Here is a 17,694-nt window from a genome sequence, read left to right on the forward strand (position 1 = left end):
AGTGAGACATACAAACCCCTCTAGAGAAGAAAAAAAAAGAAAAGGAAAAAAGAAAAAGAAAATCCTACCAACCACTTGCAGAACGTTTCTTGCCAGTGCTGGGACCAATACACACAACTGGCCTACCGCCTTTTCTGGAAGCCAAGTATCCCCTTCCCCTGCACACACGCTCTTCAGAGACTGGTAAGTACACAAAGCTTTTATTTTTTCCTTCTGACTGTACAATTAGAAATAACCCCATCATTCTGCGAAGTAATCCAAATTATTGTTAGGGTGTGGAGCTTTATTCTGAAACTTCCCGAATTAAGTATCACAAAATAGTTATAGCAGTTTCTGTAGCTTTTCCTCAAAAAAAAGAAAACGCTCTCTCAGCTCATAATCACGGACAGAGCTAAAACACCATGCCACATCCTTTCAGAAAACTATCACGACAAACAGCGCTGGGAAGACCCTCTGCAATGCTCCATAAACAGGGAGCACTACAAGACCACAGCTAAGGTAATCAGGTGCTACCTACCAAGGTATTAGCAAAAAGTCATCCTCCTCCTCTTGCTGCATTCATAACTCAGCATTCAGCTTCCTTTCTATGAGGAATTAAAGAAATATGCTTCATGTCTTGAAGCCCACTTGTAATTACATCTCACTCCTTCAATCGTTTGCATCAGTCAATGCATTCTGGTTGTGCTTACAAACACCTTACTGCGAGCTAGCACTGCTGTTCAGGAAAACTACACATGGATCACTGGGCATGAGCTGCAATGTCCTAGAAAAATAGCTGTCATTTTGGAAAAGTCCTTGGGATAGTTAACATCACCCAGGGCAAGACTGCTCTTCAAAACATGGCGAGTCCCACAAAAAATGGGTAAACTCCTTTTACTACAGCCTTGCATCAAACATCCAATCTCTTAATTCTCCTAAATTTACTCAGTCGTTAACAATACTTAAATCTTAGCATTTGTGTTTTCTCAGTAAAGGATTTAACAAATACTAGCACATTTTAAAATCTTAAATAACAGTAAGCAAAGTCTTGGTGATGTTTTTCTCCTTCTCTAGCAATGGCCAGACTAGTTGGTCCATTCAGATGGTACTTCAGTCAACAGTAATGGCTCATACTGATCCTCACAGTACTTTAAGCATGCTGTACCTTTATGAAAACACATTGCAGGTCTAGCTAGAAGTCACCTCTATAAGGTATTTTACTTTTTATGCTGTAAAACATTTTATTTTTTCCCATTTTACCAAAAATGGTATCTCTTTTTTATTTACTTACTTGTTTTTGAAGTACACTCTGTTAAATGGTTGCATGAGATCAGGAGTAAGAGCTCTCACATCCTGTATTTTGTAGCATTAACTTTGAAATGTGCAACTTGGGCTCAACAAGTTAAAAAAGCTCTTTTTTAAAAGGCTTTTCTTTATAAGTGTAACAAGTCTAGAAAATTGTTACCTTAATTCTGAAGGCCAATTAGGGGGGGGACCAAACCCCCTCCCAAAACAGTTTTGTCACAGACTGCTCCTATTCATCTCAATGAGGAATTAGCTTCAAGACCTAAAGGACAAACATGTTTGAAATGTCAACTACCCTACAAATAGTTGTAGCATAAGTGTTCCGCTAAAGCGGTTATCCCATTAGCTGAATTACCTCCTACAGTATTGTCACCTATTGTAAATTATATGATCCAGTCATGTCATCAATACTGAAAAAATAAAAGTGCCCTCACTTTTTACCACTAGTATCAAAGCATCTCAAGGATTGCTAGTGAATCAAAAAAATAAAAATACTGTAGTTTTAACAGCATGCCATTAAAGATAAACTTCAGTTGCTCCTGTTGCAAAGTCCAGAAGTAATGACAAATCTCAGTGATTATAGCTTACAGCACAGAGATGGTGTTTAAATATAAGAGAGGTACAAGATTATTTGGACCCAGGTCAAGTAAAGAAGGAACATACATATTCACGGAAGGCCATGCCAGTAATGCATGCCAGCATTACTGGGGTTGTAATAAACTTCAATATTATAATATTCTATACTATAATATTATAATGGTTCAAATTAGGCTACCGTTATAAGCAGTTTTTGTAGTTACTCTCAGCAAACGCATGTCCTCTCAACTTCCTCAGTGTTGCAATGAAGTAGCACAATATAAACTTTCTCAAATTCTTTCCAAGGTCAATTAGAATAGATTTTGTTAAGAGGGGAAATTGGTCAGGTGAGGCAGCACTGCAGAAGTTTCTGCTGGAACACAGCTTCACAGAAGGGCACTCAAGCTCCTAAAAGGAAAGCAAGTGCATTGATATTCTGAGGTGAAAACTGGCTGCAAGTGTCATTGCCAATATCCTTCAATTTGGAAGGCAAACAAAAAGCAAACAAGGACACTTGCAAATGAGTCCTCTGCAATCCTAAAGGTATAACAGCTGAGCTCCCACAGTCAATAGAAAGGCTAAGGATGCCAAAAGAAGAGGCAAGAAACATGGCAGTATGAAACAGTAATGCTTCTTTAAAGAACTATCAACGAGGAAGATCTTGATCAAAACGGCAGAGTGTGGGAATGCAGCTCAGCATGCTCTAAGTGATAAGCACCAAAATGAAGCATAGTGTGTTGGATCATGAACTTCAGAAATGCAAGTGATATTCTACAGCTGTAAGGTAAGGTTTTCTCATGAAAAAATCACTAGCAAGTCCCGTTAGTTTATAACCTGTCCGACTTGCTTGGAAAAGGGAAACAGTGACTGTGACTTATAGGGGTAGTACTTGCCTTACCTTGACCTGTCTTAGAGGAATGTACACAAGAGAGGCCAGACTGAGGATGACAAGCAAGATGGAAAAAAACCTGAACACACACAAAAAAAAGTCCTTAGAGCTACAATTGCCACTCACACTACAGAGTTAGTGGCAACCATTTAGTTTTCAACAGACCAGAAATAGGAAGGATTACAAAACAGTGAATGCATATTAAAGACAGGTCAACAGGCCAGAAGAGATCTAGAAAAGTCTTTTCTGATAGTCCCTGTCTATAGCAGTCAGGGGATACTACCTGGGACATGGAAGAGGAAGGATCACCCCAAAGCTACAATGATTTCACAAGCCAGGAACTAAGAAAAGCAAAAACAGACAAACAGTATAAAGGTCAGACGACTACATGAAGACAAACCTAGATTAGAAACACCAAATACATATTGCCATGGAGTCAAATATTCCCCAACAACGCAGAATTTTTCTTTTCAAATCAAAATTGTATGTCTTTCCTAAAACATATGCTCTATATGAAATAGGAATTAACATGGGGACATAAAGACCCATGCTACGCAGGGCATCAGACCAGAGGGCCCAAATTGTACTTCACAACTTCATTAATTTATCGCTAACAGGAAGAGAAGATACTTGATTTCTTTCATTTAACTCCAATGGGCAAGAAAACGAGCATGGAGAAAAATTCTTTTGAAACGTGAAATCACACCTACTCCTACGTTGACTCTGCTTTTGAAAATTTGGAGGAAGGCTCCTTCAGGCTGAGCAAACTTTTCCCCAGGACAGCTGTTCTTTTGCCTCTTGTTCTGAACTAACTGCATTACTGTCAGAGCCTATATGATTTCTCTTACACATTTTCCCCTCAAAACTTTAGATCAGTGGCTAAAAAGTCATTAACAGCTTTTTCAAAAAATAATTTTGGAATGAGAATGTACATACTTAAAGAGCTATCACTGCCATCTGATTAGCTACCTAACATTTCAAATGCTCCTAGAAAAGAAAAGCAGAGGCCTATATCAAACCAGACTACAGGAGCAACCTGGCTAACCTCAGCAGGCAGACTCCCCTGCTGGGAGTCTCGAGGAGCACTGAGACGAGACTTGTGAAACTGGAGGCTAATGGAGATTCTTTTTATCAAGCACCTTCAAAAATCTCAGTAACGGATACTCCTAAAGAAAAAAAAAATATTCAAAACACCACAGTGATGGACACTGACCAAATTTTTCAGAGCTAAGCCAACATTAAATGATTGCTGATCATCCTAGAAAGCTACTTAATCAACAAAATTTAGACCCTGTAGCACTGAGAGGAAATTAATCTGAACAGTTTGCTGCTCTTAAGCAAGCTATATTAATGTAGATGCGTGGAAGTACACATTTGGATGGTGTGAGAGTCTACAGAAGGAAAGAAAAATGAAAATTTTATTCATGGTGATGTTAATTCTTATACTTCAATATGCATTAAACATAAGTAAAAACAATGTTCTGAAATTACTACATAAAGTTTGTTATAAGGATCAAGTAAACAGTCATGAAAATTGCTGGTTCACAAGACTAAAGATCATATGAAACATTTTTACCTTTCACGAGCTCATTCTGAAGTTCAGGACTCTCAGATCTAATGCTTTTAAGTTAAAAAACAATAAAAATTCATGGAAGAAATCTGATTCCTGTAGCCTGTAGCCACTGGTATAACATCCTGAGAGATTGTAAGTTAGAAAAATGTCATAACTGACGAGAAAAAACACGTAGACATAATTGACTAAATGAATCATGTACATTTGACTTGTGGAATTGAGGTATGTTGTGAAAGTTGTTTATTGCTCTATGCACAAGCTGCCTCATCGCCATCTGTAAATACACTGCCCATTTTATGAACTCTTTTGTCATACACGAATTCTTTATTTATTTTAATCTGTCCCAGCTGTTTTTTTTTTTTTTTTTTTTTTTTAATCAGCATTTATACCATCTACAGATTTGGGTGCTAATGTCTGTTCAAAGATGCTCAGTGACTTTGAGGAGTCTGGTCTTCTTGTTTTGAGGCTGAAAAGTAAACATGTAGTACATGCAAAAGTTTCTATTTTGCTTCCCACATCTGCAACTTTACCTCCCTGCCCTCTAATTCCCATACTTGCTGTCTGATTTTCGTATTTGGTCACTAATAAAAAATATACTATTTAGACAAACTAAATAACAAGTTATATCATGGTACATTTTCAGTATTGGTTTCCTGCCCTCTTTTTATCCTGTCCTTGCATGAATGGCCTCAAATTCACAGAAGCAGCTCTGCCCTCAATACTGCAGTTCTCCTTAACAGGACACAGTGGGCACAGAAAACAGTTATTTCCTGAGCTCGAAAAGTCTGAAAGGAAATACATTTCAGTAGAAATGACGTAAATAACACGTTTATCGGTTTTAGGGGAATGCTGTAAAGGAAGTGATCTAATATACATTATTTTCATATTAGCATTGGTAAACTATTATACTCTTCTGCTAACAAGAAACTGCAAAATTCAGCTGTTTTAATTAAGCAGACAAAATTCAATTACTTTTTTTCAAATATAACATGCCTAACCTACCCCCAAGAACAAAAAGATGTAACTGAGACAAATTCAGAGAGGTGAAATATGAAAATTGTATTTAAATGACTAAGTAGGGAAAGTTTTAGAAGCAGTCAGATTTCCAAACCTAATCTTTTTTAGCAAAGTATTACCACGAACAGTGGTAAATTCCACTCCACTCCAGGCTCCTGACTTAATCTTCTCTGGATTGCAATGTATAAGCCCTCCTTTGTTGGCTGCAGTTTTTTCGACCCCTGCTGATGTGTCAAAACCTGTGAACATTAGGCAAAATACAAATGTGCTGGATTCTATCAAATTAGCTTTCCTCTTCTTTCTCTTTTCCAGAGGATGAGAACAGATATAGTAGAAAGCAGTAACACCAAATCCAGCGCTCCCCTTCTAACCCAAAGATACCTGAGGATGGTCACTAAAGATGGACACAGCACATTCCAGATGGATGGTGCCCAAGGAAAAGGTCTGGCATACCTACGAGATGCCTGGGGAATATTAATGGACATGCGCTGGAGATGGATGATGCTTGTCTTTTCTGCTTCTTTTGTCATTCACTGGCTAGTCTTTGCAGTGCTTTGGTATTTACTGGCTGAGATGAATGGGGATCTGGAGCTGGACCACGATACTCCACCTGACAACCACACTATATGTGTCAAGTACATCACCAGCTTCACAGCTGCTTTCTCTTTCTCACTGGAGACACAACTCACTATCGGTTATGGCACTATGTTCCCAAGTGGGGACTGTCCTAGTGCTATTGCCCTGCTTGCTATACAGATGGTCCTGGGGCTCATGTTGGAAGCCTTCATCACAGGTAATCCTTCACACTTAATCCTTCAGATAGGATAGGCATAATATTAAGAAATGGAGCCTGAAACAGTGATCATATCAATATCTTCTTGAGAAAGACAAAGAATTAAGGTCAGTTACTGAAAGTAGAGTAATATTTCTGCTACGTAGGAGGCAGTCAATGCTTTACATTTTAAAAAAGTGCAAGCTATAAGATACTAAGCTCTGTACTAGGCAGTACCACTACTCACTGGTTGCTATTTATTGCTCCTCACTGATAACTCTTGATCACTTATTTTTTGTACCATGATCTTCCCAAGTTTTTTGCATTGAGTTAAATAGTTAATTTGTTCTGATAAACATTTAAGATTGACTTTTGTCTATTTAAAGCTAGCTGAACTATTTTTGCTGATGATTCTAATCTTTAATTCAGTATTTAAGTACCCCTCAGTAGCTAATGTTAAGAAAATCTTTAGAATGTCACAGGTATTTGGCAGGTAACTGGAGTAATTTTAAGCTATACATAATTATTTTCAGGTTTAAGGTATTCCAGACTTAAAAAAATGTGGAAGTTAGTTCACTGAGCTTCAAGGTAGCACACCAAGCCTACGCACTATTGCCAATTAAAGCATAAATAGCAGCAAGCAAAAAAAACTTCCTCCTATAGGAACAGCTCAATCTCCAAATGTAAGTTAATACAGCCTAGAAACAGAAGCATTTCAGGGAAGTCATACCTTTTTAACAGTGGATTTAAAGTGGTAACAATAATTTTAAGTCTAACAATTAAAATATTTAGGCAGAACCTAAAAAACATGTCCCCCTTACTAAGCCTCTTGTTCCTATGATTTGTCTCACACAGCTCAGACAGTAGGAGACGAACCCAGGCACCACACTCGTACTCACTTTGTCCTCTTCCGTCACACAGGTGCCTTCGTGGCAAAGATCGCCCGACCAAAGAATCGGGCATTCTCCATCCGCTTTACCCGCTCCGCTGTCGTGAGCCACACCGAGGGCATGCCGTACCTTATGTTCCAGGTGGCCAACACCCGTTCCAGCCCGCTCACCAGTGTCCAGATTTCTGCTATTCTTTACCAAGAACAGGAAAACGGACAGCTGCACCAAACTAGTGTTGACTTTCACCTGGACAGTGTTACTTCTGGAGAGTGTCCATTCTTCGTCTTTCCACTGACCTACTACCACTCCATCACTCCATCCAGTCCCCTGGCTGCTCTCCTCCAAAGGGAGGCTACTCGCCATTTCGAGCTAGTGGTCTTTCTGTCAGCTGTGCAGGAAGGCACAGGAGAAATGTGTCAAAGGAGGACATCCTATCTCCCCTCAGAGATCACGCTGTACCATCGCTTTGCCTCCACGCTAGCCCGAAGTGCCAAAGGGGAATATCAGATCAAGATGGAAAATTTTGACAAGACTATTCCAGAGCTCCCAGCTGCAGCTGACTCAAAGAGTCCAAAAAGGACTGCCAAGGAGATCCGCATCAACGGACAGCACACTGACAGCTTCCAGCTCTCCGAGACTGGCCTGACAGAATAGACAGAACAGACTTTGAACTCTGTGCTTTTTTTTTTAAAAAAAATACATTTAACTTTCAGGTTCCTTTTACAACCTTCCTTCCCTGTCCTGCCACCTTCTAATGATCTTTCTCCTGAATTCCCATCCTTTGACAACAATACGATATGCAGAGTAAAGAGAACTAGTGTGCCTGTGTAAACTGAAGAGCAGTTGGATTAACCATGCTGAACAAAGTCAGGTTCAGGAATCACAGTACAAAGTTTTGGGAAACCGAACGAGCTACCTGCTGAATTCACCAGACTATGGTTAAAGCTGCACTGACCCTGAAAGGAGAGACCTTCAAAACTCCCAAAGCTCACCCAACTACTAATCAATCAGCTTGTGGCAAGATGGGCAGGAACAATAAAGGAGAAAAATCTCATACAAAACTAACATATTTACTGAATGACCTTGTTTCGGTTTTGGGTAAGCAACACAAGTTGATCCAAGATCCTAATTTTTCCTGTTCTCTTAATCCTTTGGGAGTACAGCATTTTATCAGTTTTCAGGCGGCTGAACTTACTCATAGAAAGTACTGCCAATCTCTTATGGCAGTGAAAAGTACTCCTGCTGTGCCTGTTTATTAAGTGAAACTGTAAATACTAACTGTAGTTCTTCATTCTGCCAAATAAGAGGTGAATATATCATCTTAAGACAGATCTACAAAGACTTCATCAAAAAATCTTGACGTATGACAAACATGTTGCAGTGTAAGTTTTTTTCATATTTGAATATATTAAATAAATTTTTTAGCAATAGAAAATGGAGCATTCTGAATATATTAGTGTACTTTTTCTTGGAATGGACAATACATTTGTGTGCTTAGCTTAGACCTACTTGAGTCATGCAGTGCAGACCCAGAAGGATGCACCATATCCACAAGAGAAGTAGAACTGCATCCTTATTTTACGCTTTTTAGCATTAATATTTTTCTGTACACCTGGCACAAAAATCACTTGAGACACTTAAAATTGATTTTAAAATAAAAAACAAATACAAAAGTCTCACTGTTTGTTTTAAAGTGCCTCAAAAGCCAATTGCAATTAAGAGGTTATTCTGAAGTTCCTAAATAATTCAAGCAGCTAAAATGTAAATGGAATGCTGAATAATTATTTCTAGGCTCTCAAGACAACCAGTGTCTATTCTATGTTCATATATGAATAACCACACATCAAAATAAATAAGTGTTGCCTTTCAAAGATAAAAGGCTTTTCCCAAAAACAAAGATGGCATAAACACTTTCACTGACAAGTGTAGTACGCTACAAGACTTCCTTCTAACTTCAGTGAAGTGGCCAATGGCACAAGTAGTAATCTGAAGCTATCACTGTTCAACTCAAGTGTTTAAGCCCCAAAACTAAGTTAAGCATACCATGTTCACAGATAACCTTAAAAAGTAGCAAAAAGCTGCTTTGTCTGACAGTCCACACTTGCAAAACTCTATAGAGAGATGCCTAAAAGTAGAGTATAATCTTTCTGGGACAGTCATTACAGAATTATTCTTCCTTCCGAAACAGAAAGGCGCAACCCCATACAACCATTTCACAGAGGGAAGGGGAATGGAGCAGACAGATTGTCTGCTCCTGCTTGAAAATTGTTTAGATACTGCCTTCCCACCTTCCAGAACTCAGACTGATTTGGTTTTAGTACAGATACTTTTAAAATCTCTTTTTTGGAATTTAGCCTTACATAAAAACATTCCTGAATACTGCAGGATTTGTAGAGCACCACATGATCAAGTTATACTGCCTTCACTCCTAACTTCTCGTAGCTGGTCATCCATATGCTGCGTAAGTGTATCCCAAGGAAATCCCCTTGTATTTCCTATGCAGGGAAAGTGTATCCTTTCCCACCTTCATATCAGTATCAGCAATTTTTAAGTATTTGCTACTATAGTTTTATTTTCACACCTTCTCTCAATATTACACACTGAGAAAGAAAATCTTTATAAATTCAGAATCAGTGCAAGAGCTATGGAACAGATCACTGTACCAAGTCTGAAACGCCCATTAAGAAAAGAGCAGCGGTGTCCTGTGTGAAGCAGTGGCTTTCCAAACATCACATACTCCAGTCTCAGACAAACCAACTATTCTACAACTCAGACACATAATGCAACAACAGCACTGTAGTCTCACCATTGAGAACCAAAGCTATAAAAAGCTATTTCTAATTTCAGTGAAGCTGAAAAGCTATTTCTAATTTCTAATCACAAAGGGCGGACTGCTCTGTTCAGATTTTAGATGACTTCTTGAGACTTTAAATTTGTCCAATCTTGAAATAATTTTCAATTTATCGATCTGGTTTAAGACTGGTACAAAATCAAAGCAGTAAGAATAAATAAGAAGATTATGCTTAATCTTATACCTTAGACTCGCTTTTCAAATACCACATTTGTGGAATTTACAGCTGAAGAATGCTACTGAAACAAATTAGACATACAGACAGAACAACATGTAGTTACTTCAGGAGAGCTGCAGAGTAAGAGCTAGACAAGCACCCCTGTCACTTTTACAATTCTATGGAACTGGTGAACTGCAGATGTCACATGAAGTGTTTGAAATACGCTACAGCCCAAACCAGAATACAAACCTAAAAAGACTGATCAGCTCTGATGCAAAACTGCATCCTCTGCTTTGACTTACAGTGCAAGAGTAAGGTAGTGGTGAACCTTCTTCAGGTATATGTATCTTGCTAGCTACGGAGGGAAGGAAAACAAGGCAGGCAAAGTAAGTGAAAGTTTAATTGAAAGGACTTGCATGGTCTATTTATATTCACTTGAACACCTTTTTCATATTCAAGTTTAAGTGATAAATACATACTGAACATAATTCAACCAGATTCCACAACCACCTTTGTGTGTCTTGCTTAAATTATGATTATTTATTATGAGTGTATAATTACTGGTTACTAATCAAATCTCCTCAGCTAAGTTGGCATTAGTCCAGAGGTTGCACAGAAAATTAAGCAGCTTTTGTGTAAGTCTTAAAAGACATCCATGATGAAGAAAACTCGTACATTTTCTCAGCTAATGGCCTCAGCCTTCCAAAAGTAAGCTGAGGTTCTCAAGGAAGCCTGTCACAACAGTGACAAACTGTAACAAACTCACAAAAGCTTTGTGCATCTTTAGTCTGAATTTATGAACTCAGTATACTGATCACATTTGAGAAAGTTCTCTAGTGAAGGTCTGTTACTTGAATGTCATGATTTTTAATTGAGGCTTTCTTGGGCTGCTGTCCATTACGAACACCCACAAAAGTTTCATGTTTGATCTCTTATTAATTCTGCAATGAGCTCACCCAGAACAAAGAATATGAACAAGCTGGCAACTCAGTAAATTTGAGTTGGAAAAAAGCAATGAGAAACTGAAGCATGGTACAGTTAGAGACTAAAATCCCTAAGTTTAAGGAGGATAACAGAAACCAATAGGGCACCTGTTACAGCTTGCTAGCCTAAAATGTGAAGAGCACTCAAGCCATGAGTGCTTCCTTCCATGTCAATTCACTCCTTGACTTTTCTGCTTTAACTGCTGTATCAATGATATTAATGTTAAGGAATTAACATCAGGTTTCTTTAGGCAAATCTGTATACCTGTATTATACCCAACGTATTACTTGGTCACTGAAAAACATTTACATAGCAATAACTATTTATTAATATTAACCTAGCTGGAGTCAACCCAGACCAACACATTCTGTTAATGTTTTTGTGCTCACCACTTTATTTCTCTCCAAAGGTAAGGAGGAGAGACAAAAGTGGGAGCACTTTTCAGGGCATTAATCTTTAATAGTGATAAGCAAACCTACAGTTAAAACAATTTTTACATTACAACTTCAAAAGGCTTACACGACTCCCACCTCTATCACACTATGTGCTACAGAGGCTTTAGCCAAGATCAGACTAGAATAATAATAGAATAAGAGACTTTCGGAAGCAGATACTATATAAAATTTCATGACTAGAGAACAAGCACCCCACCCCTCACAATGAATCAGGATTTCCAAAACACATGGGAATAATATCTTCTCCAGAAGATTGAGCACAGAATATTCATTCCTGATCACTAGTAGTTGTTACAAATAAGGCATGCTATGTAGGAGTTAAAGCATTAACACCTGGGTTCTGGCACAAGTCTGCTTCAGTATAGACATCTTGCATACTTTAAGTCCCTTGCAATTTCAAACGATAGCTGCATCTCATCCTGAAGTGGCATGTAATATTTTTAATCACCACCTTACCCAGAAGTATATTCTGTAGTCTGGATCTGGAAATATTGCAATTTTATTGCAATAGGAAGAGCCTGGCAACAGGACAGGAAGGGGATAAATCAAATTAAGACAACTGTTGTAGACATTACTTGCACTGTTTTTACATAGCTTCCTTTTTTGGGGTGGGGTGGAGAACAGTCCTGAAATCTCAACAGTACTTATTGCTTCTATTTTTTCTCTTCTCTGCCCCCCTCCAAAAAAAGATGTCCAAATATAAGACAGTGAAAGACAGAAGCTTCACTACTAGCAGAGAAGGACAATCTCAAATTACTCTGAGGAGTAATTTCTTTAAGGAAAGTAGACAGTGAGGAGCATCATCTAACACCATCTCTCGGTTTTGTGTCATCTTTCAACTTAAAAAGTAGAATAGAAGCACCCTTTAAATTATATAAAAATAATCACATGCAGAGGATTCAGAGGGCTCTGAAAGCAGGCATGGCAATATAAGACTTTCAGGGCATAGGCCATCAAGGTAATCTGGGAAATTACTAAAATAGAAACTTACAGTACTCTCCCTAAAAAAGATACTCACAGCTAAGCAGGAGTGTTAAGCACATTCCTATCAACTTCTAATTGCAACTCAGTCTAAGTGCTTGTCTTGAAATCCAGTCTGGAAGTGTCTTTTCTGACCTACACTTTACCCATACATTCAGTAAAAGAGAACGTTTAGCTAAGACTCCTTCAGCAAAGGCCAAAAGGGGTCCATGCTCTGGGTCTTAAAGGCAAGCCTCACAGTCAGCAAGTTTTTACTGGTACATAAACCTCCAACCAAGCACAGCTATGCTGCATACTAGGAAACATGGCACAGAGAAAGAGCAAGGTCACACCAGAAAAATCAATGCACTATCATACAAAGAAAAAAAAAACAAGAAAACCCGCACTCTTATGTGCAGTATATTCAGTTGACACAGGAGAATTTCTTTGAGAGTTTGTACCACTAAAAATACAGATTTTACCTAAACTGATCTATTTCATCTCCAAGACGACAATCTGCTCCAACCAAAGCTCAGGTGAATATTCAAATATACATACTGGGCCAAAATTAAAGATCCAGTATTCTGCCTGAAAGTGCCAACGTATTCAAAGAAAAGCGCCAGGCACCTGGCAGGTCCACTTCCTGGTGTACTCTCTCAGCTTTACTGGGAGAGAAGGGGAACAGATTTTTGATTGAATTGGATTATTGAACCTGATTGAACAGAAGATCTCTATGATCTTACTCTATGACTTAAGAAACATATTTGACAGTCAGTAATTCCGTAATAACAGGAACCTCAAGAGACCGCTTTTAGAATCTACCTCACACAAGTAAGCGTTCAAAAAAAATCAAACAGTTCACATGGCCCAATAGTTCTAGATATCAAAACAGCAGACCCTAGGAATGTTTAAAAGCTGCATTTAAAAGGCAAATTCCCATAGAGCACCTGTTAATCAATAGTCTCCTTTCATAAATGTACAGGAATTGAATTCCAGCTATGGGCAGCACACACTAATTGAATAAGCAGATCTACCTTCTGCTGATTTTTCTTCTCTAAAACATTCAGATCTCCCTAATTGTTAAATCAACACAAATAAAGAAAATCAGCACTTTTGAGAATACATTCAGAGTAACCTGGCAAAGTACCACGAATGTTACCTCAATAAGTAACTTGGAGTAGTAAGAAAGAGGGTTTACATACATATAGTCCCCTTCCCCAAAACACACCCCTGCTCCTCCCTCCCACTTCCTGCCCATACAGTAACAAAACCATACCTGGATCTTTTCGCCCTGGTTTTTCAAAGCGTCTGTCTCCCCTAGAAAGGCAGAATACAAGTTTCAAAAAAGGTTTTTGGAACTGCTCCATTCGTTTTAGGTACAGCTCTTTTTGTTTTGTTTTTCTTCTCAATCAGACCTCGAGGGACAGAACCTTTAAAGGTCTAAGTGACAACCAAAATTTTCAGGCAACTTTTGGCAACTAGGTATGTTTCGAAACTTTACCCTAAACACCATCACCACAGTGTCAGGACTAAAACTGAAGTAAATCCTTTAGCAATACATATTTTCACCCGGAGATAATCCATTTCTGCTGTAGCTCCCTTAACTTACACTCTTCTTGAAGCAGTTCCTTCTTTGCAGAAACTCAGCAGAAAAAAAATTCTTTGCCAAAAAAATCTCCGTTAAACTGGTTCCTGAGGTTTCTAGAAACATTACTGTTGGCTCCACCTCAGAAATTCACACTGGCACTCACAGGTATGCCTAAACACCTTTCCTGAGGTGTTTTATGAAGCTACAAGGCACAAATGGAAGCTGAACAAATGCATGTACAAAATTTAAAAAGCTAGAGTTTTCTGTTACCTTTCCTCCCAACTCTGTGATCTGTGCATTTCCCTGCCCCCTCCTCGCCCAAATCCACCCTCCACTTCATCAAAACTTCTTTGGTAGAAACCGCTTTCTCCTCGGCCTCTGCCTGAAAAGACAAAAAAACACAAGTATTTGAATAAATAATAATAAAAGTTGAGAGTCAGGTAGGTTTCCTTTTGCACAAGTCCCTCTGAACTGATCTCAGGATATTAAGCCCCAGTAAAATTATTTGGGGCAAAGGGAAAAAAGGAACAAAGACCGACACAAGAGTCTTATGTAAAAAAATTCTTATCAGGCAGCACAGGATCAGACAGAACAGGCAAACAATTCTGTAACAAATATTATGCAGAAAAACATAAAACAGATACTTACCCTACAGAAACTACCAAATAAGGATGCAGTGTTCAGAGTGTCCACACATTTGCCATAACAGGTACATGTGCAATTAACGCTCACAAAAAAAAAAAAAAAAAACCACAGATAATTTCTAACAGCAGCATCCAGAATAACTGCACCTGTGCTGCACATGTTCTCATAACTACTGCTGTCAAGGTTAAGGAGGAAGGAAGAAGCTTCACCACTTAGTCCTTTCATTTCTAGTGATCCTTAGCAGAAATCTGCCCCAGGAGCAGTGGGGAAAAGAGAAGGATCATAGGATGCATATTGGCAAGACGACGTGAATTCCAGAAACTACAGAATAAAAATTCATCCTCTCACTTTTTCAAGAAATTTGCTACCAAGCAGCAATTTGCTACCACGCAGTAAACCGCAAGCCAGATTTTCAGAGGCATCCTCAAGTAAAGGACCTTGAGATACACATCTTCAGTGTTGGCAGGGAAGAGAGGAGAACATATTTTGGTGAAAAAAAGTCAAATGCACGCACACATCCTCAGAGCTAGGAAAGTTCCAGCACTGCTTAGACAATGGCTGGGGTAAATATCCAGATTTTTTTAATATATATTTATTTATATATAACACTGCCTCCAAGTGCTACAACTGCAGCAGCAAAAGTAGGAGGCTTTTATCAGCTAGCTTACCATTTCAAGGATCAGAAGGACTAATCAAGTGAAACAAACTGATCAGCTGGTTGTCATGATAATTCCTTGCCTATATATATATATATATATATATATATATATATATATATACACACACACACACACACACACACATAAATGCAGCCTCTGTCAGACTCTTAAAGAAGTCCAAGAACCTAAAGAACACCTGGCAAAGGGAATTCTTAGCTGTGAAACTATCACACACCTTTTACAGTTCCTTCTGGCTCAAAGGAAACAACACTTCAAAGGATGAGGTGCAAACCAGTCCTGGCATTTAGAGGAAGATGACAAAACAGAATGACCAAATGAAACATTAAACAAACATCCTGGTCAAATTGAGAGCCGACTCCAACGCCGTTAGTCTTCCAAAGACTGTAACAATAACAAGCCCCTACATCTAAAATCCAAAGATTTCACAATGCATCAAGGATTGTACCTTATTTCAATGTTTTGAGAAGAGCCTCTGAAAAAAATTGAAAGAATTAAGGCAGTTGTAACAGCTTCTCTACAATCCTATACCAAGCTTTTTGTATAAAAGCTTCTTTCTAGACAATAAGGAAAAGAAGAGGGATCCACAGATGATCCAGTCAGGCTCCTCAAATATACACTAATCTCGTATCAGACAGCCCAGATCACAGGGTGGACAAGAAAGTTGAATAGAATTGCCTGTATAATACCTACTTCTGCTTCAGAAACTGGATTTAAACATCCTCTTTGGGCAAAACTACCCTGTTCCTAGCATCAGAAAAGCAGTTCAACCATAGACCTCCTTGTCACAGATCTGTGGACTTCCTTGCTACAGGGTGTTACAGATGGTTAAAGTTTAAAAAGCCTAGATAAGCTCATAAAAGAGAAATGGACTGAGGTTTACTAAACACAGAGAAATAGCAACTGGCTCAGGAAATGCCCCAAGCTGCAAATGTTTGGAAGCTGAGAGTTTATCTGAAGCACCACATTGGTATTTTTGCCCAGCTCTTATTTTCTTGCCAAGGCACCTGCTTTTGGCCACTTTTGGAGATGGACAGTTGGGTTAAATGAAGTCTTTGCCTGATTCAGCACAGCTGTTCTTATGCAAACTCAGGTGGAGGCAGAAGAGCTGACTTAGTACTCAAGCCAGAAGAGGTTAGTATCAGGCCTCTGACTGTATTAGTCAGAAACATTAATACCTTCACTATGGGAAATCCAATACTGCAAGGCTGACCACAATCATGTGTGAGAAGTAAGTTTTAATAACAAAGTACAGTAAGAAAAAGTGATACTGCTGAAGTAACAGTATGGTTATGGATTTATGGGTCCCCTTACGGTGTTAGGGAAGAACTCAGTTGTGATTCCTCACAGATGAGCCCAAGGAAGTTTTATTCATCTTACACAGTGTCAACCTTTGCCTGGTTCCTTCACTACAGGAAAGCTCTCTTCTTCCCTTTCACAGAAGATAATAAAGCAGAAGACGCAGAAGCAGCTCACAAGAGAAAGCCACAGGCAGCCAGAGCCAAAGCAGAATGAAAACACCAACTCATTTCATTTCTGAGATAGGAGAGACCAAGTTGCATACACTTTTCCACCAGAAACAAAATCAGTTGTCCTTTCCTGTTTTTACAGCAAGTGACAAAGCAAAAATCTGTAGTGCTCCCCTTGCAGTGTAAGAAAGCAGGGACACACACTGATTACTAACATCTCAATCACACAATTAACAGATCCAGACAGCTGGTGACTTGGAGATTTCATCAGCAAATAAGGCAAACACCTTATTAGAATAGAATCAGTGTTGTTTTAACAGCAGCATGGCTTATACCACCTTAAAAATGATGTGAAACAACAGCTTAAGAAATCTTTTTCCACCTACCCCCCTTTACATGTCAGCTTCAGTTCTGCCCAATCAACCTTTGAAACTGTCTTAATTAAAAGATGAGCTCACATCAGAGGATCTCAGCAACTCATTTAAGGCTGGCTGCAGAGCCCTGCTGCTCAACTCCCAGCAGTACAGATTTCCCCCCCCACACACCTCAGCACAGCGCAGGACTTAAAACCATCTTTACCAACGATGATACCATGGTTGTATTGCCACTCTCCCTGACTGCATTCAGTAAGGGACACTGGCTAGGTGTAGCATCAGGAGGTGGCCATTTGATAGCACCCAGGATGAGGTACTTGTACAACTACAGCAGAAAGCAAGTAGACCACTGCGCAGAACCGTATCGTACTGAAACAGCTTCTACTGAGCTACAGAAAACTGCACAACTAGTCAAAGCAAACTGTGCTGTTTAAGAGTCAGAGTTATTCAGCAAGTATTAAGTAGATTAGTCTGACCAGAAAGTGCACACTAGGACACAGCTTAATACTGATAACAGAACATATGAAAAA

At 38.9% G+C, this 17,694-nt stretch overlaps 2 protein-coding genes across 15 annotated transcripts in view; one reads left to right on the plus strand and one right to left on the minus strand.

The window, feature by feature from the left end:
- Window positions 1–17,694, minus strand: part of GIGYF2 (GRB10 interacting GYF protein 2) — a 79,527-nt gene that overhangs the window by 36,105 nt on the left and 25,728 nt on the right. For 13 of the 14 annotated variants that reach the window (XM_062583245.1, XM_062583244.1, XM_062583232.1 and 10 more), the window contains 2 exons: window positions 14,270–14,381; window positions 13,688–13,728 (listed from right to left, as the gene is read on the minus strand). The exons of the other annotated variant lie outside the window; for it this stretch is intronic. In XM_062583245.1, coding sequence (XP_062439229.1) covers window positions 13,688–13,728; window positions 14,270–14,381 — 153 coding nt within the window. The remainder of the gene's footprint in view (window positions 1–13,687; window positions 13,729–14,269; window positions 14,382–17,694) is intronic. 14 annotated transcript variants of the gene reach the window in all.
- Window positions 1,082–7,655, plus strand: KCNJ13 (potassium inwardly rectifying channel subfamily J member 13). Its single transcript, XM_062583247.1, has 3 exons — window positions 1,082–1,092; window positions 5,654–6,132; window positions 7,033–7,655. The coding sequence occupies exons 1-3, from the start codon at window positions 1,082–1,084 to the stop codon at window positions 7,653–7,655; spliced, it is 1,113 nt and encodes a 370-aa protein (XP_062439231.1).

The sequence above is a fragment of the Rhea pennata genome, chromosome 9 (assembly GCF_028389875.1).
Source record: "Rhea pennata isolate bPtePen1 chromosome 9, bPtePen1.pri, whole genome shotgun sequence".
Classification (NCBI taxonomy): Eukaryota; Metazoa; Chordata; class Aves; order Rheiformes; family Rheidae; genus Rhea; species Rhea pennata.